Here is a 25,360-nt window from a genome sequence, read left to right as displayed (position 1 = left end):
GTGCACCACACCTAACTCACTAGACTCAACTAGGTCAAGCTACCCGTTCATACCCCCCTTCATAGTACGGCCAAAGGAAAAACAAAGTCCTAAACTACTCTAAGTGTCTCTCCAACTCCAATCGACACTTAGAACTAGTTATCCTTAACCTTATCGTCCATCCTTTGAAAACCGAAACGATTTCCATCGTAGGGGCATGACAACCTCGATTGCCCAATCGATCTCCATTACCATGACCTAACTTAAAAGCCTCTGCAAAACACACGTTAGTCATAGTAATCTTATATTGACATTAATCACCGAAATCCAACTAGGGGCCTAGATGCTTTCAATCTCCCCCTTTTTGGTGATTGATGACAATACCACCTCGAGTATGTTATGGAGTGAGGTTTTTGACGGGCTTGGTTCATATAAGCTTTTGTCAATAAGAACAAAAGAGTTAGTCAAGCTTATATGACCCAAGCCAACACAATGTACTCAAAGGATATGAATTAAGCATGAGTACAAATAACAAAGCTCATTTGCTTTGAAGTAAAAACGCGGAAGCAAAAGCAAATGAGCATTCCACAAGTGATATGACATATAGATAAAGCAAAGTAGAAATCACACATGTCAAATATCACAATCATGTAGATAGCACTATCATATGTATATATAATAGTATGCATGAAAGAAAACACACGAATGCATAAGTAATAGTGTATCACACAAATAAAACTCCAAATGTATATAATAAGCTAATACTAGATAACTAGCTCCCCCTAAAACTCGCTCCCCCTAAGTCTACATACTCAAACCCTCTCCCCCTTTGGCGTCAAATACCAAAACCTAAGGGTCGGTCGGCGGGGCTGCAGCGGACGAGTCGGGCGCTGAAGTACGTGGAGCAAGATGGAACTGGGCGCCATCATCATCTGACCCTGAGCTCTGAACTGATTGACCCTCTGAAGCAGGAAGTGTCGCTGAAGCGGTCTAGGTCTGAGCTGGGGCTGGTGCTGCCTGTGAAGCTGCAAGTATGTCTGTCGTAGGATCTGATGAGGCGACAAACGAGGGGAGCCTCTGAGTAGTCATGATAGCTGGAGCTGCTGTAGACGGACCGGCAGTATGCATGTGAGGTGGAGTAGGCATGCCGGTCAACTCGCTGAATGATGCTCCAAGACTCCTGGAGACTGACGACTCAGGCACGAATAGCGAGGAAGTCTGCTCTGGTGAGAAACCCGTGTGATAAGGAGTGAACTGCGGGGCTACACCACGTGAAGCTAACCACTGGGACACCTGTACAGGAGGTGAAGTAAACTAAGCTGGAGGCTGTCCCTGACTCTGAAGCCCGATGGGCTATACTGCTGGAGTCGTCGAAGTGGTAGGAGGCTGTGCAAGCTGGGGCGAAGTCTGTGGCAGTGGAATCCCAATGGCTGTCACTACATGCTGCATGAATCCCATGAGCTGCTGCTGCATAAGTAACTGCTGGTGCTGAAGGAGCTGCTGCTGCCGCTGAAACTCGTCCTGACGAGCCTGAAACTGAGCGAAGTTTGTAGCTGTCTCCTGTGCCTGTCGTGTCTGATCCTGCTGCATCCGCTCAAGAATAGCAATGAGAGCGGGGTCTGTCTATGGAGCAGGTGGAGCAGAACTAGAGCTACCGGCCTCTGCATCGTGTCTGCGTGGAGGCATCTGAGGTATAGGCTGGTAGTCGTCGTTGGAGCTGTCACTGTACTCACTCACCTCCTGCTGTGCCTCTAGCTCCGCCTCCTTAGTGGCTGCAATCCCTCTGATGATCTCGTCCTGCTGAGCTGCGGACTCTGGCACATCGGGACGATGGCTAGGCTGTCTGGGTGCCGGAGGAGCGGCGTGTCTGATCCTCTGTGACAGGTTGTAAGCTGGGAACTCCGTAGTGGCACCTGTATACTCATCCATCATGCTAGGGGGCTTATCAATTACAACTCTGCGGATGAGAAATGTGATCCAGTGAGCATAGGGAAGCTGCCTACGACCCTTGAATCCCTCAGCTATAGTATCCTCCATCTCTGAAAGAAGGAGGTCCCAGATGTCAAACACTGTCATCTGCATGATGGCATTGAGAAGCCAGAGCTGTAAGCGAGTCAGGCCCTCCCTGTATCCCAACCTGGGAAGCAGTGTCCTCCTGATGATGGCCTCTAGTATCCTCACTGTAGGAGTCAAGTCACTGGGGTTCCTGCTCGACCCCTCACCAAACGGCTCCTTGAAGCAATGGCGCACTAAGTCTGTAGGGGGCACCAACCCTCCATGAGGACGCCTGGGAGGCTCCTGATGTCCATAGCAAACCTCATGCATCCTTACAGGCTGCTCCTGTAGTCTCAGTATCTCTCTGGCCCTGCTACTCATCACTCTATAGTCTTTGCCGTTGAAGGCAAAGTGAATGAATCTGTGATGAGGATCGATGTAGAGCGAGGCATAAAACTGATGAACCCAAGAAGGTACATATATCCCTGTCCGTCCAATTAGATCTGACAGTCCTGGCAAATATGACAAGTATTGCCGAATGCCCTCTCCGGCTGCTGCCACAATGGACTCTATCGGACATACCCTCTGTGATCTAAACACTGCCCCACTGTTTAGATATGCATTGTAGAAATCCTCCTGCAGTGGCGTGTAGAACCCCTCAGCTGCTCTCTCATCCCTCCTCGGAGGGAACCAAACCTCAAACTCAACAAACCGCAGCTGCTGAACCTGCCTGGCTATAGCGGCCCTCAAGTCGAGGTGAACCACTGGAGGCGGACCCTATGGTCTGGGCGGAGGGCGTGAACCCCTGCGCCGTGTAGCTAGCCTCGGTGGAACTGCAGCACTGGTACGACTCGAGCGGCGTAGCTGAGGTGCCGGCTCGGTCTCCTGACTCTCCTGAGTCTCCTGGGCTAGCTAAGGCTCTGCTGGTGGAGGCTGCTGTTGTGCTGACGGACCCTCCTCAATGGCAACCCGTCGTCCTACAAATGTGGCAGTCCCAGCTGGACTACCATGACAACGCTCAACCTCCTCAATCGCAGCTCTGACTGCGGGTGAAACTGGCTGATCTGCAATGACAATTCCCCTGCGGGTGCCACCTCTCTCGGCACGCTCTGTGGCCTCTGCAACAGCTGCTGCTCTGGCTGTCTCTGTGTCGGGGTACTTCCGCTTCTTGGATGTTACTTGCTTGGTTGATTTGCCCTTGGATCCGGCTGGCTGACGAGGCGGGGGCCTCCGATCATCATCACCTGGACCACCACCAACATTCTTGGTGCGAGCCATCTGAACTGACAAGATGGTGAACTATCGCTGATGAAGATCAACTGTCAAACTGTCGCTTTTGAGGCTTGGCCTCAATCCTTACTCGCGAGCTTGGCTCCGAGTTTACTGCCAACTGCCAGACAAAACACAACGGAACCGACTCGCTGCACGATAGAATAGATGGATATACAAATAAATACCATATGTCTAATAGATGCGAAAACCTAGCAGAGAAAGCAATGTAGATGCGAAATTGAATCGAATGGCTTTCTACCTGACGATCAGCGATCCGAGAATAGATAAGACGTCACGTGGGGGATCACGGAACCGGTTAGGGTTAGGTCAGACGCCCTGAATGCAATGGTGAATCAATGTATTTAGAATTTGATCTAGGTCACCATTGTATAGATCAAGATTGAGAAAAAGATTTCGTACTAAACAAAGGAGATAGTAGGGCTAGGGCTCACAAATTGATGATCAACAGATCGGCGCAAGAGGCAAACGATGGAGCGATGAGCTAGGGCGCGAGAAGCCTGGAGCACGGCATGGAGGCGAGCAGGCGCGGGGCTCGGTGACGCGCGAGGCCGGGGCGCGCAGCTCGGCAGTGGGCCCTAGGGCGCTGTAGAGGCGCGGCACTGAGCAGGCGCGGAGGCCCGCGGGACGGCGGCGCGGCTTGGTGAGGGGACCGAGCGCGGTGGCGCGAGGGACGACGGCGACTCGATGAGGCTGCGGCGGCGCGGCTGCTCGGGCTAGGGCACGGCGGCGGCTTGGGCTAGGTCACGGCGGGTGACAGAGGACGCGGTTAAGTAACCCCCAAGAACGTGACAGAAAAGGAAATGGGGAAAGGAGTCCTTGACGCGCGAGATCCACTGACCGGACGCTCCGGTGGTAGCGACCGGACGCTACCACCCAGCGTTCGGTCGATTCCAGAGAGGTCCGAATCCTCTGAAATCGCGATCGGACACGTCCGGTGGTCCATGACCGGACGCAGGCAGGGTCCGGTCAGTTTAACTTTGTCATCCTCCGATCGACCGGACGCTGAGCCCTTTCTGACCGGACGTACAGACGCAGCGTCCGGTCACTCCTTCAACAGCAGTTCATCTCCTGTGAACTGACCAGACGCTGGACAGCAGCGTCCGGTGCAGCGTCCGGTGCACCTTTTACAGCAATCCTTCAACCTTCCTTCGCGCTACCTGTTCCCAATCAAGTCCCAACTTGAATAAGATCCAAATAAACACCAATTGGGACTGATGTGAGTGACCTCTCTCAAACCCTCATATTTTTCAAAATATTTTGCCTTAGGCTATAATTCTTTTTGAGAAAATAGGCAACAAGAGGGCAAATGGAACAAAACGACAAAATAACATTCATACATATGTAATACTTGTAAGTAAATCTAGTTGCTTGTCAAGTTTGATCCAAGGTTAAGCTTCTTCACACGCTTTTCGGCAGTTATCTTAACCATGTTAGACAAGCCCCATATGCATTGCCATAAATTAAACATGTTGTATATTACAATGAATGCAAGGGACAACACAAGCTCAATTTTTAGTGAAGTTACTAAAATCAAGTACATTGAGCTCGTTCCGCAATCTACAAAATGTAGCCTCATCTAGCGGTTTAGTGAAGATATCCGCTAATTGATCTTCGGATCTTACACCTTCTAGTGATATATCATTTTTAGCTACATGATCTCTTAGAAAGTGATGGCGGATATCTATATGCTTGGTGCGAGAGTGTTGAACCGGATTATTTGCAAGTTTTACCGCACTTTCATTGTCGCACAAAAGAGGTACTTTCTCTAGAACTACTCCATAGTCTAGTAAAGTTTGTTTCATGTATAATATTTGTGCACAACAAGCACCCGCGGCAATGTATTCCGCTTCTGCGGTGGACAAAGCCACACTATTTTGTTTCTTGGAGGACCAAGACACAAGTGATCTACCAAGCAAATGGCACCCTCCGGATGTGCTCTTTCTATCAACTTTGCATCCAGCGTAGTCCGAATCGGAATAGCCAATTAATTCAAATAAAGCTCCTTTGGGATACCAAAGGCCTATGCTTGGTGTGTGCTTAAGATACCTAAGGATTCTTTTTACGGCAATTAAATGTGTTTCCTTAGGACTAGCTTGAAATCTAGCACACATACACACACTAAACATGATGTCGGGCCTAGATGCGGTTAAATATAACAAGCTACCAATCATAGAACGGTAGAGAGTTTGATCAACCGAGTTACCTCCCTCATCTAGGTCGAGATATCCATTGGTGGGCATTGGGGTCTTGATTGGCTTACATTCATCCATCTTGAATCTCTTGAGAAGATCTTTTGTGTATTTCTCTTGAGAGATGAATATGCCTTCTTTCATTTGCTTGACTTGAAAACCGAGAAAGAATGTAAGCTCACCAATCATTGACATCTCGAACTCCTTAGACATCAATTCACCAAATTCTTTGCATGAGTCTTCATTTGATGATCCAAAGATGATATCATCAACATATACTTGACAAATGAAGATATGCCCATCAAGCTTCTTGGTGAATAGTGTGGTGTCGACCTTCCCAATGGTGAAGCCCTTCTCAATAAGGAAGTCCCGAAGCCCATATAGTGCCTTGGACAACCTATAAACATGATTAGGATATCTAGGGTCTTCAAACCCGGAAGGTTGATCAACATAGACTAGTTCATTAATAAAGCCATTTAAGAATGCACTTTTCACATCCATTTGATATAGTTTCATTTCATGATGTGATGCATATGCAAGAAGGATACGGATGGCTTCTAGTCTTGCAACCGGTGCAAAGGTTTCTCCAAAATCTAAACCTTCAACTTGAGAGAACCCCTTTGCCACTAGTCTTGCCTTGTTCCTCACAACAACACCTTGATCATCTTGCTTGTTGCGGAACACCCACTTTGTTCCAATGACTCTTGCATCTTTTGGTCGCTCTTCAAGATTCCAAACTTCATTGCAAGTGAAGTTGTTCAACTCTTCATGCATGGCATTGATCCAATCTGGATCTTTAAGAGCATCTTCTACCTTGGTAGGCTCATAGCAAGAGACAAAAGAGTGATGAGCAATAAATGAAGTAAGTTTTTGAGATCGAGTCATCACCCCCTTTGTTGGACTCCCTATGATGAGATCTTGTGGATGATCTTGTAGGAGAGGTGTATTTCTTCTATTGACCACTTGAGGAGGAGGTTGTGGAGCATCAACATCTTGTGCTTGTACCACCATTTGCTCATGGGAGATATGAGTATCTTCATTTTCTATTCTCCCAACTTTTTCACCATCTTGTGGTACATTTGATGAAGAGGGTTGATTAATGACTTGTACATCATCTTCATCATCTTTTGGCTTGATGTCTCCCACTGGAATATTCTTCATAGCCTCCCTCAATGGTTCATCACCTACATCATCAAGATTCTCATGTGCTCCTTAGGAGCCGTTAGATTCATCAAATTCCACATCATATGTTTCTTCAACCAAGCCGGTGGCATGATTAAATACTCTATATGCTTTGGACTTCAATGAGTAATCAACAAGAAAACCTATATCACAACGCCTTTGAAACTTCCCTAGGTGTTGCCGCTTCTTGTAGATGTAGCACTTGCAACCAAACACCCTAAAGAAGGAGACGTCCGGCTTCTTCCCATTGAGCAACTCATATGGAGTCTTGACAAGGAACTTTTGAAGAAATAGGCGATTGGATGCATAACATGCGGTGTTGATTGCTTTCGCCCATAGAGCTTTGGGGGTGTTGTACTCATCTAGCATTGTCCTTGCAAGAGTGATCAAAGTCCGGTTCTTCCTCTCAACTACACCATTTTGTTGAGGAGTATAGGTTGCGGAGACTTCATGTTTGATTCCAACTTCATCACAATAAGCTTCTATGTTTGTGTTGTCAAACTCTTTGCCATTGTCACTTCTTATCTTCTTGAGCTTCACTTCAAATTCATTTTGAGCTCTCTTAGCAAACTTCTTGAAACAAGATGCAACTTCGGATTTGTCATGAAGGAAGAACACCCATGTATATCTTGAATAGTCATCCACAATCATAAGACAATAGAGATTTCCTCCCAAACTCTTGTATGTTGTTGGTCCAAATAAATCCATGTGTAGAAGTTCTAGCACTCTTGTGGTTGACATGAAAGCTTTGGTTGGATGAGTGTTTGCAACTTGCTTGCCGGCTTGACATGCACTACAAAGCTTGTCCTTCTCAAACTTCACATCATTCAACCCTCTCACCAAATCATTCTTCATAAGCTTCTTAAGTGAGCTCATCCCAACATGAGCAAGTCTTCTATGCCATAGCCACCCAAGTGTTGTTTTGGTGAATAGGCAAGTCTTCAAGTTTGCATCTTCGGAGGTGAAGTCAACTAGATATAAGTTGTTGTATCTAAATCCATTGAATATGACTTGATTGTCATCTACCTTGGATACAACCACCTCCTTCTCGGTGAATAAGCATTGAAAGCCAAGATCACACAATTGCCCAACGGATAGCAAGTTGAAGCTCAATGAAGCAACATAGAGCACATTGGAGATGGAATGATCATTTGATATTGCCACTTTGCCCAATCCTTTAACCTTGCCCTTTGAATTATCTCCAAATGTTATTTTCTCTTGTCCATCTACCTCTTCATCTAGTGAGGTGAACATACGAGGATCACCGGTCATATGTTGAGTGCAACCACTATCAATAACCCAATGACTTCCACCGGTCTTGTAGTTCACCTACACACAAGAGATTCAAGCTTTAGGGATCCAAGCTTGTTGAGGGCCCTTCACCTTTTCAACAAGTGACTTAGCCACCCAAATTTTCTTAGGCCTACTCTTGTTGGGGGGACCCAAGAACATGACTTTCATCTTTCCACTCGAATCTTTTCTAAGCATGTAGTGAGCATTGAAAGCAAAGGGTCTAGCATGCTTGGGCAAGGGTTGTGGCGGTGGAGTTTGACACTCATGAGCAAAGTGACCTTCTTGTCCACATTCAAAACATCTCTTTGGCTTTGGCTTTGGCTTTGATTGTTGGTGTTGAGCTTGAGCCTTCTTCTTCTCTACACTTGCCATATATCCAATGCCACTTCTATCCATCTTCATGACGGTATTCATGAGTAGCTCACTTTGGAGATGCTTGCCTCTAGCAAACTTGCTCAATCCCACCTTGCGATGCTCTTTCTCCATCTTGAGCTTCTTGTTCTCTTCCTTGAGAAGATCATTGTTCTTCTCCTCCTTGAGTTTCTTGACTTCTTCTTTTAACTTCTCATTTTCAAGGATCACCTCTTTGTCATGATCAAGAGTTTCTAGCACAATGGTGTTGTGACTTTTCATTTCTTCAAGATCTTTCATGAGCTTCTCATTGTTACTCTTGAGCTTGACATACTCATCATAGTCATTGCACTCAACCACTTGCTTGCCCTTGCTACTAGATCCATGCTCAATGCTTTCATCAATTAAATCATCACATGAGGTAGCTATATCAATCTTAACAACATGGTTAGTAGCATCATGTGGCTCATTTGGTAAGAATTCTTGTGCAATAATAAGGGTATCATAATTGATCTTTAGAGTTGCATATTCATCTTTTAGCTTATTGTGACTAGTGATAAGCTCATTGTGCACCCACTCAAGTTTATCATTTTTATCTTTAAGCTCTTTCTTAGAAGATTTGAGCTCCTTGAGTTTGGATGATATAGAATCATTTGTTTCTTTGAGCTCATCATTAGCCTTTTCTAATGTGTCACATTTAGCTAAGAGTGAGTCATTTTTAGCATCAAGTTTTTCATTTGTAGCTCTACTCTTTCTAATGATCTTAGTATATTTTCTTAGTATTTTAACAAGATCATCATAGGTAGGTGAGTCATCATCATCGCTATCACTATCATCATCACTAGCATGTTCATCATCACTACTATCATCACTCTTAGTTACCTTGCGTTCACCTTTGGCCATAAGACATAGGTGTGTAGAGGATGATGGCGATGGTGGTGGTGAAGATGCAAGATCAATAGCAATGGCGGCCACCTTATCATCGTCACTATCATCATCGGATGATCCACTTGATGAATCAATGTCCGTGAGCCAATCACCGACAATATAGGCCTTGCCACTCTTCTTCTTCTTGTAGAACTCCCTCTTTTTGCCATCTCTCTTCTTGTATGGCTTGTTCTTCTTCTTTTCATCTTCATCACTTGAATCATCTTTCTTGCCCTTGTTCTTGAACTTGTCTTTCTTGGGCTTTGTGCATTGATGAGCTAGATGACCAAGTTCGCCACAATTGTAGCAATCCATCTCGGAGATTGGCTTTCTTCTTGAGCTAGTGAAGAACTTCTTCTTCTTGCCATCAAACTTGATGCCACTCTTGTTTAGCCTTTTTAGCATCTTGGTGGTCTTCTTCACCATGAGGGTAAGGTTTTCTTCATCATCTTCATCACTTGAGCTCTCATACTCAAGTCTTGCTTTGCCCTTGTCTTGGCTAGCTTTGAATGCTAGGTCCTTCTCTTTCTTCTTTGTAGAGGATGAGCCATCTTGTGGTGTGATGTGCATGTACATCTCATGAGCATTGATCTTTCCCAAGATTTGTGTCGGTGTAGCGGTGGAAAGATCACCTTGATGTAGCACGGTCACAATGTGCCCATATTTATCAATGGGGAGGACACTCAAGATTTTTCTCACAACATCGGAAGGTGACATTTGAGTAAGTCCAAGCCCATTGACTTCCTCTACAAGAACATTTAATCGAGAATACATCTCATTAGCACTTTCTTTGGGAAACATCTCAAAAGAATTTAGCTTTTTAATCACGAGATGATAGCGTTCCTCACGCTCACTCTTGGTTCCCTAATGGAGCGCACAAACGTCCGACCATAGAGCATGGGCGTCTTTGTGGTTCCTTACACGATTGAACACCTCTTTGCAAAGGCCTCTAAAAATGGTGTTGCGAGCCTTTGCATTCCATTTCTCATAATTCACTTCATCGCCTTGAAGTTGTGCGGCATTCCTAGGTGCGGGGAACCCTTGAGAGGCGGCTCTAAGAATTCCAACATCTAGAGCTTCTAAGTATGCCTCCATGCGGATTTTCCAGTATGGAAAATCATCTCCCTCAAAGATAGGAGGAGGTCCATCCCCGTGAGACATCTTGCTCTAAGCGATTAAGCTTAAAAACGTGAGCACGTGGCTCTGATACCAATTGAAAGGATCAAGATGCCCAAGAGGGGGGGTGAATTGGGCTAATTCTAAATTCTCTTACAATAATCAAATCCTATGGATAGCCCAATTAACCCCTTGTGCCTAGAAAAGTGTTTATATCAAACTAATGCACAACAACCTCTCAACCTATGTTCCAAACTTACTCTAGCAAGCAATTGTATGGATGTAAAACAAGTATTGAATTGCTCAAAGTAAATTCTCAAAGTAAGTGCTCAAAGTAAGTAGAGAGAGAAAGGGACGCGGCGATGTTTTGCCGAGGTATCGGAGAGTCGCCACTCCCCACTAGTCCTCGTTGGAGCACCCACGCAAGGGTGTAGCTCCCCCTTGATCCGCGCAAGGATCAAGTGCTCTCTACGGGTTGATTCTTCGACACTCCGTCGCGGCGAATCACCCAAAACCGCTCACAACTTGAGTTGGGTCACCCACAAGCTCCGCCGGGTGAACACCAAACTCCCAATCACCACCAAGCCGTCTAGGTGATGGCGATCACCAAGAGTAACAAGCACGAACTCTCACTTGACCACGCGAAGCCTAATGAGAAGATGGATGCACACTTTGCTACTCTTGATTTGCTAGTGAGGCTACTCTCTTGGATTCTCAAATCACGAACACCTCACTAGGATCTTGCTCTTCTTGGCACTCACAAACGTGTTTCTCAGCTGTTGGAATGAGCAAAGGATGCTCCACTCACGAGTGGAGCTTCTATTTATAAGCCAGCCTGAAAAACTAACCGTTATGAGCTTCTACGGGATGACCGGACGCTCCGGTCGGGATGACCGGACGCTCCGGTCAGTTCAACCCGCGAACCAGCATTCAAGTGATGACCGGACGCTGTCAGGGTCCGGTCAGTACCGACCGAACGCGTCCGGTCGCTCTTGGATGCTTACTGTAAACGACCGGACGCTGGATACTCAGGGTCCGGTCACACTGACCGGACGCGTCCGGTCACACTTTTCCAAATCTGGACCCTTACTGGAGTTGACCGGACGCTGGCCCTCAGCGTCCGGTCACATGACCTCCCAGTGTCCGGTCACACCAGACTTGATCTCCTCGGTCAAATGAACTGACCGGACCCTGCGGCCAGCGTCCGGTCGCACCGGAGCCAGCGTCCGGTCAGTATTTGACCCTCCATTCACTTCCAACTTCCGAACATATGTGAATGAAGTTTGCTCCAAAGGATCTTAGGCATTCATAGGAGCTACCTAGAGCTAGTTTTAACAAGTGTGCACCACACCTAACTCACTAGACTCAACTAGGTCAAGCTACCCGTTCATACCCCCCTTCATAGTACGGCCAAAGGAAAAACAAAGTCCTAAACTACTCTAAGTGTCTCTCCAACTCCAATCGACACTTAGAACTAGTTATCCTTAACCTTGTCGTCCATCCTTTGAAAACCGAAACGATTTCCATCGTAGGGGCATGACAACCTCGATTGCCCAATCGATCTCCATTACCATGACCTAACTTAAAAGCCTCTGCAAAACACACGTTAGTCATAGTAATCTTGTATTGACATTAATCACCGAAATCCAACTAGGGGCCTAGATGCTTTCAGTCGTCCTCAACGCTCTCCGCGGCCACTGTCTCCACCTCAAACGTTCCAAATGCTCGTTTGGGGGCATCCTCTGTGGCCTATCTCGACCATGTGATATCCGCCGAGGGTGTCGCCATGGATGCCAACAAGATCGCAGCGGTCGCCTCGAGGCCCGTTCCACGCTTTGCTCGTGCCTTGCATGGCTTCTTAGGTCTCGTCGGCTACTACCGGAAGTTCATCCGGGACTTCAACGTCATCGCGGTGCCACTAACGTGTCTCTTACGGTGAGACATGTTCGCTTGGGACACCGAAGCCAAGGTGGCCTTCCTGGCGCTCAAGGGCGCCCTCACCATGGGGCCGGTCCTTCAAATGCCTGACTTCGACAACCTCTTCACAGTGGACAGCGATGCCTCGGGTGCCGGGTTTGGTGCCATCCTTCACCAGGGCGCCGGCCCTCTCGCCTTCTTCAGCAGACCGTTCACGGCACGCCACCTTAAGCTAGCCGCTTACGAGCGGGAGCTGATTGGGTTGGTGTAGGCGGTACGACACTGGTGGCCGTACTTGTGGGGGCGCCACTTCCTCGTCCGGACAGACCACTACAGCCTCAAGTACCTGCTAGACCAACGCTTGTCGACGGTGCCTCAGCACCAGTGGGTTAGCAAGCTGTTCGGTTTTGACTTCGCCGTAGAGTACCGTCCGAGCCGCCTCAACACGGTGGCAGATGCTCTATCCCGCCGTGACGCCGAGGCTACCCCCGAGCTCGACGATACAGCAGCAGCGGCCAACATCTTCGGGCCGTCTTTCACTTACATCGACGATGTGCGCCACGCAACAGTTATGGCACCGGACGCCGCGCTGCTGCAGGAACGCCTACGCGGGGTGAGCTGGCTACACCCTGGCACGAGGATGCCGGACTCCTGCTGCACGGTCACCGCATCTTCGTTCCCGACGTTGGCGACCTGCGTCACCAGGCCATACAACTCGCTCATGGGGCTAGCCATGAAGGCGTTCAGAAGACGCTCCATCATCTTCGTTTGGATTTCTATTTTCCGGGCGATCGCATGTTGGTGCAGGATTGGGTGTGCTCCTGTGCTGTGTGTCAGCGCAACAAGACCGACGCTCTTCGGCCGTCGGGGCTCCTGCAGCCTCTGGAGGTGCCGTCCCAGGTGTGGGCGAACATCTCCATGGACTTCATTGAAGGGCTGCCCAAGGTCGGCGGCAAGTCGGTCATTCTCACCGTCGTCGACCGCTTCTCCAAGTACGCGCATTTCATTGCGCTCGGTCATCCCTACACCGCCACGTCCGTCACCCGCGCCTTCTTCGACGGCATCGTTCGCCTTCACGGGTTCCCGACGTCCATAGTCAGCGACCGGGACCCCGTGTTCACCGGTCACGTCTGGCGTGACCTCTTTAGGATGGCTGGCGTGACTCTGCGCATGAGCACAGCGTTTCACCCTCAGACGGACGGCCAGTCGGAGGTGGTGAACAAGGTAATCGCAATGTATTTGCGCTGTGTTACAGGTGATCGGCCTCGCGCTTGGATGGATTGGCTCTCATGGGCGGAATATTGCTATAATACTTCCTTCCACACCACCCTCCGCGCGACGCCCTTCGAGGTGGTGTACGGCCGCCCCCCGCCTGCCATATCGGCCGGGGACAGCGCGTACTGAGGCCGTGGATGCTCTTCTACGCAGCCGTGACGCGATGCTAACTGAGGTCCGTCAACGCCTTATTCAAGCTCAGCAGCTTGCGAAGAAGTACTATGACGCCAACCACAGAGAGGTGGAGTTCGACGTTGGCACGTGGGTCTGGCTACGCCTCCTCCACCGTACAGCGCAGTCTCTGGACCCCCGTGCCAAGCACAAACTGGGGCCTCGCTGGGCGGGTCCTTTCCGCGTGCTGGAGCACATCGGCCGCGTCGCCTATCGCCTACAGCTGCCTGATGGAGCGCGTCTGCATGATGTCTTCCACGTCAGCCTGTTGAAGCAGCATCGCGGCGATCCCCCAGCGGAGTCCGGTGTCCTTCCACCGACGCAGGACGGCCGCATCCTGCCTGCCCCGGATCGGGCGTTGAAAGCGCAGCAACGCCGAGGTGTCTGGAGCGTATTGATCAAGTGGCTCGGGTTGGCTGAGGAGGACGCTACCTGGGAACGCGTCGACGAGTTCAAGGCTGCCTACCCCGACTTCCAGCTCGAGGACGAGCTGTTTTCGCAGGCGGGGAGAGATGTTATGACAGGCGTGCACTACGGCCGGAGAAGGCCTGCTCGTGGCTAGGGCCGTGTCCGGGATGGGCCTCAAGCCCACATCGCCGCGTCATATTAGCTATTATTAGAATTACTAGAAGTTATTTTCTATTATTAGATGAGAGGAGTTATAAATACCTTGTAAGACTCTTTTGAGGATTAAGCAGAAACAAATCTAATTGTTTCTGGCTTCCCCTGGGAGCCGGGAGTTCTGCCCTAGCCGCCCCTCTCGCGCCCTCGCTGCAGCCACGGCGCCGCCGCGCCGACTTCCTCGTGCACTTTGACCTCGTCCTCCGATCCTCCACACATACAATCTACGATCTCTCACAAGCAGAGCCAGAGTTCCTAGCAGCAACAGTATTTAAAAATCTTAATATGAATCTTTTCACACACAATCCGAGTAAGGGGATGCATCAGATGCAAAACCCTCACCAGGTTTTATCATGGCAGTCCTTTTACAGAGATCAAATGAATTTGAAAAGTACTTGAGAGCATACTTGAAGCTATACTTTCCATTTTATTAAAGCATCGTTTCCCAATGCCAGGGCAAAACAAATCACTCAGTAAACTACAACTATAGCAATCTTCACAGTTGAGCTCTAAAAATATCCAAGCCAACTAGGCAAACCAAGAATGAAGAAAGATGAGTGCATCAACAATGAAGAAATAATAATCAACCAGGCAATGGAAGCAAAAGTTGCAACAGCCAAAATTGTGTCAAAGCACCAGCAGCCATATCTTTCTCAGGCAACATAATTTACAATTTGGTCATATACCTTTACCATGCCCAGGGAAAACAGATCATGTAGTGGTTGAACCAGATCGCCAAGGATAGCTCTTTCCCTTTGATCTGACAAAAAGCCCCCATAAGTAATTCTCACCATCTATCCCTGTTATCAAGGTAGAAATTAAAATATCATATTATGCATTTGATATGGTTTATTTTCTTGCACGGGAGGGAACAGAAAATTGAACTACTAACACTGAGAATCAGGGGGAAGCACTTCCGAGGAATATATCAACAACTTTATGTCATGAATATATGCCCTTAGAACATAGTTGCTGGAAGCTTCTAATAGATTAGAGTGTATCTTTTCACACCTACAAACTAAGTTGCACGGATACGGATACGCGTATCGGTATCGGAAGGATACGGATACGCGGATACGGCAATTTTCTAAGAAACCCGATACGCGGATACGTTTTACTGTTTTTTAATAAATATAGATAATAGCGCATATTAAAATTGTGAAAGAGTGAAAGTAGTAAATTACCTTGCAATAGCAATTACCAGCCAAAGCAAAGACCGGAACTTCGGAAGCATCTACATTCTTCAATTGTCCATTCTTGAGTTCTCCAAGACTAAGTCCAGAATTTGCACAAAAAAACCAAGTAACCAACTATCAATCAATTTATTACTAAAACTTGACTACTTAAGTATTCAGTAATCACTAATCAGTAGTAGTTCAGTACATCACCTTGCAGTTCATGCAGCAGCAGCCAGCAAGTTCCTATTATCTGAACTCTGAACTCTGAAATTGATGCAGCAGCCAGCAAGTTCATGCAGCAGCAGCCAGCAAGTTCTAAAATTGATAAGTGATAACTGATAACAATAAAACATTGCAATTAATCACTTAAGAGTTAAGACTCTAAGAGTACTATTATTACAGCACAGAAGGTCTGCAGTCTCATCAACTCTCAAATATAGTAGTCTCAAATTTAGAAAATTAATAAAAGGCATTCAGGCTTGCAATTCATGCAGCAGCAAGTTCCTATTCCTCAATTGTTTCATTGTCATCCACAATATCAACCGGCAGCTCATCCAGACCAAAAGACACAGCTTGCAGTTCAGGTTCATCAAGGGACAGATCAGCCACTTCAAGAATGCCAACACCACCAAGTGAATCAAAAGAATCCCCTCCTACATCCCACATCCTTGTCTCTCCTGTCTTGTATGCATCAGTTCTTCTTGACAGATGCCTCAGATTTGAGTGCACAAAGACCAAATCTTCAGCACGCTCTGGAGTTAAGGCATTTCTCTTGACACTATGGACAAAGCTATAGGTGCTCCAGTTTCTTTCACAGCAAGAAGATGAGGCTGGCTGGCTAAGCAATTTCATGGCCAAACACATCAATAAGGGAGCAGATTGTTCACGATTTGTCCACCAAGTCATAGGGGAAATAGCCCATCTATCATGGATTGAGTCAGGATCATTAAATTCTTCTTAACAACTAGAGAACCTTGAGTACTCTTCTTTTACTTTAGTCAATTCTTCTGGCATGGGAAAGAACTTCTTGAAGCAAACCATCCTAATTTTTTATACCTCTTTATCCTTGTGGGGTGGTTCACGGCCAGGACCTTCTTCAATCCACTTTTTGCTATAATATCTGCAATTGGCAATGATGATTTTAGTGAATGAAAAAAATATGTACTGACCATTCAAGTCAATGAAAAAAATCAGAATGGCAATTTGTACCTTGGATTAAGTGAATGAGCTAAACAATGAAGTGGATTATTTCCTTTTGTCCACCTAGTAATCAATATGTCATAAATAACCGAGTACAGACTTGACTCCTCATCTTCTTGCTTGCCCTCATATCGATATATGACTTTCTTCACTTTCTCTATCATTGAATCCCACATCTCATAAACTAAGTGAAGACATGGTGTGTCGATGTCTGTCATACGAATCATTTCATAAATAGGAGTAGTAATCTTAAGAATGTAGTCCACCTTGTTCCACCATACGTCACTAAGTATCAAGTCCTTGACAATTTGGGCTGTTGGAGTTGGAGAATCATCTCTGACTTCTCTGTACACACTCCATTTGTCACTAATCACCATTTGTTGGAGGGCTGTTTTTACCTCAACAAACCGCTTCAACATACATACAACAGAGGCAAATCTTGTTTCAGCAATAGAAAGTAACTTCAAAGGGCTGAACTCATTGAACATTGAAAGCCGCATGCCATGATTCATTATGAAATTCTTTATCATAGCAGCCTCAGTTTTAACATCATACATAAATTCAAGTTCCCCCCAAGCAAATAGTTCTTCATCAGAGGGGTTGTTTCCTATTTTAGGTTCACATATACTTTTCAGCGCAAGATTGAGGGTATGCACAACACATGGTGTCCAAAATATGTTATCATACTCAGATTCTATTATGAGACCAGCACCTTTGCAATTTGCAGCATTGTCTGTAATGATTTGTACTACATTATGTCGACCTACTTCTTCAATTATACCCTTCAACTTCTCAGCAATATATTCTTTCGATTTGTACTGACCTTCACAATTATCAGCCCTCAAGAACATAGGTGCCTTGTCAGAAACAGCAACAAAATTGATGATTGGTCGCCTCTGAGGATCTGACCAACCATCAGAGCAGATTGTGACTCCCTTCTCTGCCCATGTGCTCTTTGTGCTCTCCAACAAAGTCTCTATGTGCCTCCTTTCTTGCTTCAGAAGCCCCTCCCTAACTCTGTTGTAACCAGGAATCACATAGCCTTGCATGTTGCGGCTGCAAGCAAAGGTAAAGGCTTCTCGAAGATATGGATTTCTCAGAAAATTAAAAGATACCCCTCCAGAATAAATTGCTCTACTAATTAAAGCATCCAAGTGCTTACGGTCTTCCAATGCCCAAGCTTTTTCCAATGCAGAAACAGGCCCCCCTTGTTCCTCTTGTTGTTGTCAGCAGTATTGCTTGAGGAAGGAGCAATAGGCAAAGAAACAGTTCTTGACTTGGATTTTTCCACCAGATTCTTGCACCTTTCAATTTCCTTCCTCATTTCACTAAGCATTTCATATGTAACATTAGGACATTTACCTATTCCCTTTCCTCCCTTCTGCAGCAAATGAGCTTCAACTCTAGTGTAACTACTCAATTTTTGCATTGGACAGTACTTGCAGCGCCACATAGCATTTCCTCCACCAGTTCTAGGCTTCTCCAAAATGGTTACATGATCCCAAAGTGGAGCCTTGATGTCAGTTGTGTTTGTGGATGCAGATCCTACACTAGCACTGCTCATATTTGAAGACGCCATCTACTCTCTACTCTCTAGTCTATACTGCATACAAGCAAAGCAACACGAACTACACTTCATCAATAAGAGTATAAGACTAACTTCATGACTTCATCAATACGAACTACATACACTAGCAAAGTAGCAATTTCAATAACAGAGTAACAGCCTAACAGGAGTACAGACTACAGACTAATACTGCATCTGCATACAAGCAAATCAACAAGACCTTGAGCCTAACACGGCGGTGGGTCGTTGGACCGCGGGAGACCCGGGCCGTGGTGGGGGAGGACTGAGGAGAGTGAACTGACCTTGAGCCGGCGTAGCGACGGCGCAGCAGAGCCGCTCGGATCTCCGTCCCTCCGCTCCGCAGCAGAGCCGGAGGCGTGCGCGGATCACCGTCCGTCCGTCCGTCCGCTCCGCAGCAGAGCTGGAAGCGCGCGCGGATCTCCGTCCGTCCATCGCTCCACAGCAGAGCCGGAGGCGCGCGCGGATCTCTGTCCGTCTGTCCATCCGCTCGGCGGCCGTGGATGGGGACGAGAGGGAGGAGGATGAGGAGGATTTGGCTGGCGGCCGGCGAGTAGGGACGCCGGCGAGCGGAGGCGGAGGCTGACGCTCGTTGCCGGTGGCTGGCGGCCGGCGAGCGGGGTTGCGGCGCGACGCGCGGGCGCAGCCGTGAGGTCTCCGTGCGGGACTGCGGGAATGGGACTGAGAACGACTGCGGGCGTGCGGGATTGAGGCTGTCTCCGTGGGCTTCTAATGGGCTGGGCCGTATCCGGACGAAGGATACGTGTCTGTTGGCGTATCCGATTTTAACAAAAATAACACAAAATCGGATACTCGGAGGATACGTATCCTAGGCGTATCGGACACGTATCCGTGTCCGATACGCGTCTTCAGTGAAGTATCCGTGTAACATAGCCTACAAAGCAAGTGAGGAACAAAATCATTGAATATCTGAAAGCAGTTACTGACTTAGTAAAATATGTTTCAGAATATATATGCGACAAAATGTTGGTATCAGTGTATCGGAAACAACAGAAACCCTACCCATCAGGTTTATTAGAAAAGAAGAACACGCCAATGTCTTCATGAACTGGAGTAATAGTCTCAAAAGATTTTGGCCAATCATTCATTCGAGGTAATAACTCCAGCTGTAGATCTGTGGGCATCATCTTGACAATATCATTAACTCTGGGTGACACTTTTGATGGAAAGTAGGCTTTAAATTCACCAAGATTTAGCTTTTCTCCAGCATAAAAGACATGAAAGCATCCCCTAAAGTGCAAACGAAAGCTAAACATTAAAAATACAACATTATATATATGAAATTAGGGTCAGCTGCCACAACAATAGCAGAGAAGCATTTGTCTTTTATGAAAAAAAAACATCTAGAATTATTTCCGGACAAAAGTATAATTTGGTAATTTATGGAAGTATTGCCCGTGAAAACATTAGCCGCAGGAATTTACCCATACATATTCATGTGAAACAGTTGGAAGCTGCTGGCAGCTACATCCATATCATTAAGAAACCATGTCTAGTTAATTGATTCCTGAAACTTGAAAAAATCAATAATGAAGGTAAAGGTTGAGACATAACTCACCTCCAACAATTCACAGGTGCTGGGCATCTTGAATACTCCACAGTTAAACCCATGGCGAGAATCACGTCTTTGTTCTGGTTCGGACTCTCCATTTCAGATTTGCATCCAGTATCTTCATCTATTGGTACATTGGAAATTGGAAATGAACAGTAACAGACACTTTCAGTGTACTTAAACCTCAGGTCACATCAGAACTAAATAAAATCTAAATGTGGCACATAACTAAATGTATATCGAAATTGAGCCCTTTCGAAATGTCATGGTGCTATTCTTCTTGAGACGTGCAACATCAACCAAAATAAAAGTAGATTTCTATAGCCACATACCTGAAGCGCATAAGGCCCCCTTTTCCCTAGGCTCAAGCTCAGTCCGAGAGTTAATTTCTCCTTTGTCTGCATTCACTATTTTCTCTTCTCTAGCTTTGTGTTCAATCACAGAGTCAATTTTTACTTTAACTGGTTCACTTGTTCTACATTCATGAATTATAGGCATGGAACCACCAGATCTTGTTTCACAATCCATGTTTATGTCATCAATCTTTGCCTGATCATGACTAGCAGCAGCAGATCGTTTCATGGCATGCACTTGCGTGGCAGTCCTATTGGAGGATATGCACTTTATATTTGAAAACTGTTTCACATGCGGAAGAGATGCTGGATGAAGTTGACTTTCCCTCATAGCAAAATATGGGTTGTCATCAATCTTTGTCTGATCATGTCTTGCAGCAGCACATCATTTCAGGTTTTGCACTTGAATGTCACTCCTACCAGGGGATATCGACTTCATATTGGATGGCTGCTTCATGCTTGAAGGAGAGGCAGGATGAACCTGCCTTTGCTGCATAGCAGAATATGACCTATCCTCAAGTTTTGTTTGACTATGACTTGCATCAGCACATCGTTTCAGGGCTTGCACTTTAGTATCACTCTTGCTTGGGGATACACAATTCATATTGGACAAGTGTTTTGTAGTTGGAGGAGATGATGCCTTGCTTAGCTGCGACAAAGCAAATCTTGACCTAAAAAATGGTTGCCTCTCTCTACTCAATGATGCCACTTCTTCAGAAGAGATGAACTTCACTTTACCATTTCCAAATCTGTTCGGAGATTTGGGACTTATTTGATGCACTACATTGCTGTGACTGAGAGTTTCCCTTTGGAGCACAGTTTGCCCACCTTCACCATGATTGTAGAAGAAATTAGACTAGCATAGTAGAATTGATGATCGTAAAGCGAGATAGGTGATCAAGAACAGTGAAAAATATATTACCTTGACTAGGTTTTGGGCCTCCGTTACTGTTAGTATACTCCTGGCATTTGGCACAATACCATTCACGTGGAGTCTCCCATGCCACCTCCTTCATACAATAACTTCAAATAGAAAACGGAAACATTTTCAGAGAGCTAAACAAAACCTTCCACATTCAAGAATATAGCTCGACTAATTTACACCTTCATTAAAAAATAATGGATTTATTGAAAAAAAGAAAATTAAATGGAAATAACACATTGGAGAACAGGAACAGCTAAGGAAGTTTCAGTCCTAATTAAACAGTATTTGCATCGACTATCTGTCAAAGAAGCATGTTCTCCTTGTCTAGTCTCAACTTGTTTCAGCTTATTCTCTCTCACAGAACACTATTGAATCAGCCGAAATCAGCCGTCCACATTTTCCAAACTGGATCAGCCGAACACCCCCGATCATCTACTTCACTTACTGGTTTCTGCTCTCAAGACATCCTTACATACAAATATTTCAAACAATTGAAAAAGCAAAAGCATACGCAAATTCAGGGCAGATGATCACATGTATATGTACATCTCCCAAGCGCTTAGGATGTGAAAAATAAAGGTATTAAAACTATACAGGGCAGAGATATATAGGAGTACCAGTGCTCATAATCACCGCACCGAGCACACTTTACAATAAGATGAGAGTTGCTACCACTGCCACATGCCCCACACACCTCAATGTCCTGCATGAAAGGGGAAATATTGTATAGTCAAATACAAAAAAATTCGAGTTCATCTAATTATTTCACACATATCTTTGAGACATAATCCTAAGAAGGAAGAAATATACAACGCAACAAGAAAAGAGCAGAGTGAAAACACATGATTTTCTCCAAGAAAATATAAAGGGCTCCCTCCGTCGTCCAACAAAATTAAATTCTTGAGCAAGTCGATCATATCATTATAATAAACCTATTTTAATTCAGATGCACTAAACTGGCTGCACATAAACAAAGATATAAAATAACAGTTGAAAATCCTAGCTTTCCAAAATTACTAAGGTTGCTTAACTCACATGTCCAGCCAAGTTACGGATTATCGGCAGAGGACTTTTAGTGTGAATGGGCACTAACTCCATTATCAAGAATAATGGTGTTTATAGAGGTTTCATAAGTTAAACTGCAGAGGATGTATATTAATGAAAGTACAAGAATAGCTAGCCATGGTAGCACTCTTAACAACCGTTGTCCTATCATTATTTTCACATAGCAATTATCCTCACCTTGGCCTATATGAAAGAGACTATCAACTAACAGAATCTTATGGGAGGAACATTAAATTGGTTGAGCATGACTCTGGTGAAGCTTTGAGCCTCTGCTATCCGTGCCCTAAAAATGTTAATCAGAAATTTCCTAAATAAAGAATGCGAGCTTGCTCTAGTAACAACTAACACAATACACTAATATTAGCATCCACTTGCAATTACTGGCCATTAGCAGGATGGAACATTCAAGAAAACAAACCTAAGCACTGAATTGCTAAACAAGTGGACGCAATAAGCAAGTCCACCTAAGATTGAACGAGTTCATGTTTCTCTAACAAGAATTGGGCCAATAGTAGCAAAGAAGCCAGTGAGATCGATCTGAAGGCTGCTTCAAATTGCATATACATTAACAGGATGAACACAATCAACAATACACAACACAAACTAGACCAAACTGCACGACAGGCCACCAGTAATAATCCCATAAAGACAGGGGAAAGACGTCGAAAAGACACGAAAAACGAGGCAAACTAACTCGTGACCAAGAAAGAGCGACGGCCGTAGAAATATGTGGTTTTTGAGCCATTCCATACCAAAAATGCTTAGACCGAATCCAAGAAGACAAGTTGGATTTCGCATCGCCACGGATTGAGAGAGCAAGAACGCAAAAGGCGCGGCCTTCCAAACCCCAACCAAAACCGCACTGCGATCACAAGGGCCAAGAAGCACAGCGTAACCAACTGAAATGCTGGAACCCACACCAAGAAAGCGAAATCCCTGCGGTTTTTCCCCACCAGGATCGCAACAAGATGCAACCTGCTGACACCCAGCGCTGGAGAGAACCGAAGAGCTTTCCTGGAAAAAGAAAATTCAAAGAAGTATGGGGAAAGTATAGAGAGAGGGACGAAGTCGGACCAAGAAACAAGCGCGCGGGCAAGAAATGCAGTCCAAGCACAGTGGGGAAGAAAACAGCCTCTACAGCAGTTCCTCACCATTACGCCGTCCGATCGTCGACTAGGCGAGAAGAGATGCAGTGATTGGAGAGAGGGGGCGATGGTGATTGAGAAGACAGGCCCTGCAGGGGAAGGGGAGCACAAACGAGGAATGGGGGTTTTCCGTCGCTGGTGCTTCCCCTTCTCCCGCTGTTGTGAACGCGCAAGGGACTGTTGCCTAACCGCTGCGGCTGCAGTAGCATTTTAACTGCAGCGGCTACAGCTTTTCCAGTTAAAAAGCCACGGTTAAAAAGCTGCCTGCCTTTCAATGAAGACGGATGAAATTTTGTGTCACATGAAAGGGTAGCTCAATGCTATACCACCCATCATGAAAGGCTAACCCACTCACGCGACAGGCTCAAAAAAAAAAACCACTCACACGACGCAACAGAGTACAACACAGTGATGACTCACCCTATGAAGCTAGGCAGTCGGGTCCAAAGCAAAAGTTATTGTGGTGTGAACTGAATATTGGTGTGTTATGTAGAACTTGTTTGAATCTCATAACTTGCTCTAAATAGACGATCTAAAGGGTTGTTTAAAATTGAATCAACTCTCAAAAAATCATTATTTTATTAGACCACATAAGTGTACGAAGTGATTAAAATTTTGCTTTCTATAATAAAAAGATGATTATCACTGCTTTTTTATCTCCTCCCTCGTTCGCCATGGGGCATAGAAATCCAGTGGCACAGAAGTCTTTTATTGTATTAGATAGTTCATGATCTAAACAACCTCTTTGTCTAAAGTTAGTTTTAGCCAACTAAACTTTAATCCATGAGATTCAAGCAGGGTTTTAGTTTTACGAACTTTCGAATTGTATTTTTGAGCCACTTTGAATTCGTTTGGTTGGAGATCAGACTAGACCGGAACGGTTCCGTTCCGATTTCTAGGATGTTTAATTCATGAACATTAGGGATGGAGTAATTCCACTAGGGAATATTTTCTCAAAATCCTTCCTCAGCTGGCTTCTTTTTTCTCGCCGAATGTAGCCATCCCTCCGCGACAGCATGAAGCACCGTTATCCCTCTCTCGGACGTTTGATCTCAAATTTGACCAAATTTATTTATAGAAAATAGTATCAACATTTATATCTATTCTCTAAATAGGTTTATTAAAAAAATATGACGTGACTAATCTTATAATGTCTATTTGGTATCATAAACATTGCTATTTTTCTATATACCTGGTCAAATATAAGATTAGTTTGCCAGACATGCATTTATTTTAGAACAAGAGAGTAGGCCGTATCATCCCCTGTATAGTCTGAGTGGCCAACATGTGGGCCTCATGGCCAATGGTGGGCCTAATGGTGGGAGAAGCTCAATCCAATTCATACCTTTCAACCCTCCTACCAAACCGAAAATACAGATGGGTCCGCATTACATGCTGACAGTGCTCTTGTAGCACTGTAGCAGTAGCAGGAGTAGCTCGCGATGCCCAGCCTCCTTTTTGCAATAAATTCTACTTCATTTTCGTATATTGTGCGACCAATCCATCATCAAGTTTGCCTCCAAAATACAGTACTTGTATGAGGAAAATGGAGCAATGTTTTCGTACCGGGTAATCCTCCGAACACAGAACTTGTATGCGTGGCTTCTTAGAATCTGTACTACGTAGTACGACGTACCTGGTTGCCATTTCCATCAAGCACATTTACATCGACACAACTAGCGCAACAACTTGGTTCGCATGCTAATAAGGCGAGCCTCAATGTGAGTTTTATAGAGTTTCATGGACATTAAATAAGCTGATATAAAGAGAGATGATGAAAGTTCCATGAAAGAAGAGAGTTACACTTTTTTTAAAATATGAGTGTGTTAGAAATTGGGCCGTAAAACCCTAACTAGACTGGCCTAAGTACTTCTAGACTGTAGGTGTGAATCTCTCGCTCCTGTACCGTACTCAATGTCGTAATCACAATATTAACTAGTAGGGAACCCCGCGCTTTGCGCGGGTAATAGTGGGGAAAAAATATTTGTATTGCGTCCAAAAAAAAAGGAAAAAACAGGGTGGTATTG

General features: G+C 45.6%; 1 protein-coding gene and 1 pseudogene across 8 annotated transcripts in view; both read right to left on the bottom strand.

The window, feature by feature from the left end:
- The window catches only part of LOC136529342 (PHD finger-containing protein 1-like), a 32,512-nt gene extending 9,034 nt beyond the window's left edge, over window positions 1-23,478 (bottom strand). For 3 of the 8 annotated variants that reach the window (XR_010777278.1, XM_066522421.1, XM_066522454.1), the window contains exons 1-8: window positions 23,340-23,478; window positions 21,741-21,826; window positions 21,121-21,221; window positions 20,178-21,026; window positions 19,852-19,969; window positions 19,296-19,523; window positions 15,202-15,320; window positions 14,996-15,109 (exon numbers count right to left, since the gene is read on the bottom strand). Coding sequence is in view for 7 of the 8 variants with exons in the window: in XM_066522421.1 (XP_066378518.1) it covers window positions 15,021-15,109; window positions 15,202-15,320; window positions 19,296-19,523; window positions 19,852-19,969; window positions 20,178-20,529 (906 nt within the window). In the remaining variant the exon portion in view is untranslated. The other 5 variants (XM_066522425.1, XM_066522449.1, XM_066522442.1 and 2 more) reach the window with 5 other exon arrangements.
- On the bottom strand, window positions 15,769-18,266 carry LOC136539618 (putative transcriptional regulator tpeD; annotated as a pseudogene).
- Window positions 23,479-25,360: the final 1,882 nt, after the last annotated feature.

The sequence above is a fragment of the Miscanthus floridulus genome, chromosome 2, assembly GCF_019320115.1.
Source record: "Miscanthus floridulus cultivar M001 chromosome 2, ASM1932011v1, whole genome shotgun sequence".
Lineage (NCBI taxonomy): Eukaryota > Viridiplantae > Streptophyta > Magnoliopsida > Poales > Poaceae > Miscanthus > Miscanthus floridulus.
The sequence above is the reverse complement of the archived record's forward strand: the minus strand, read 5'-3'. Positions and strand labels throughout refer to the sequence as shown.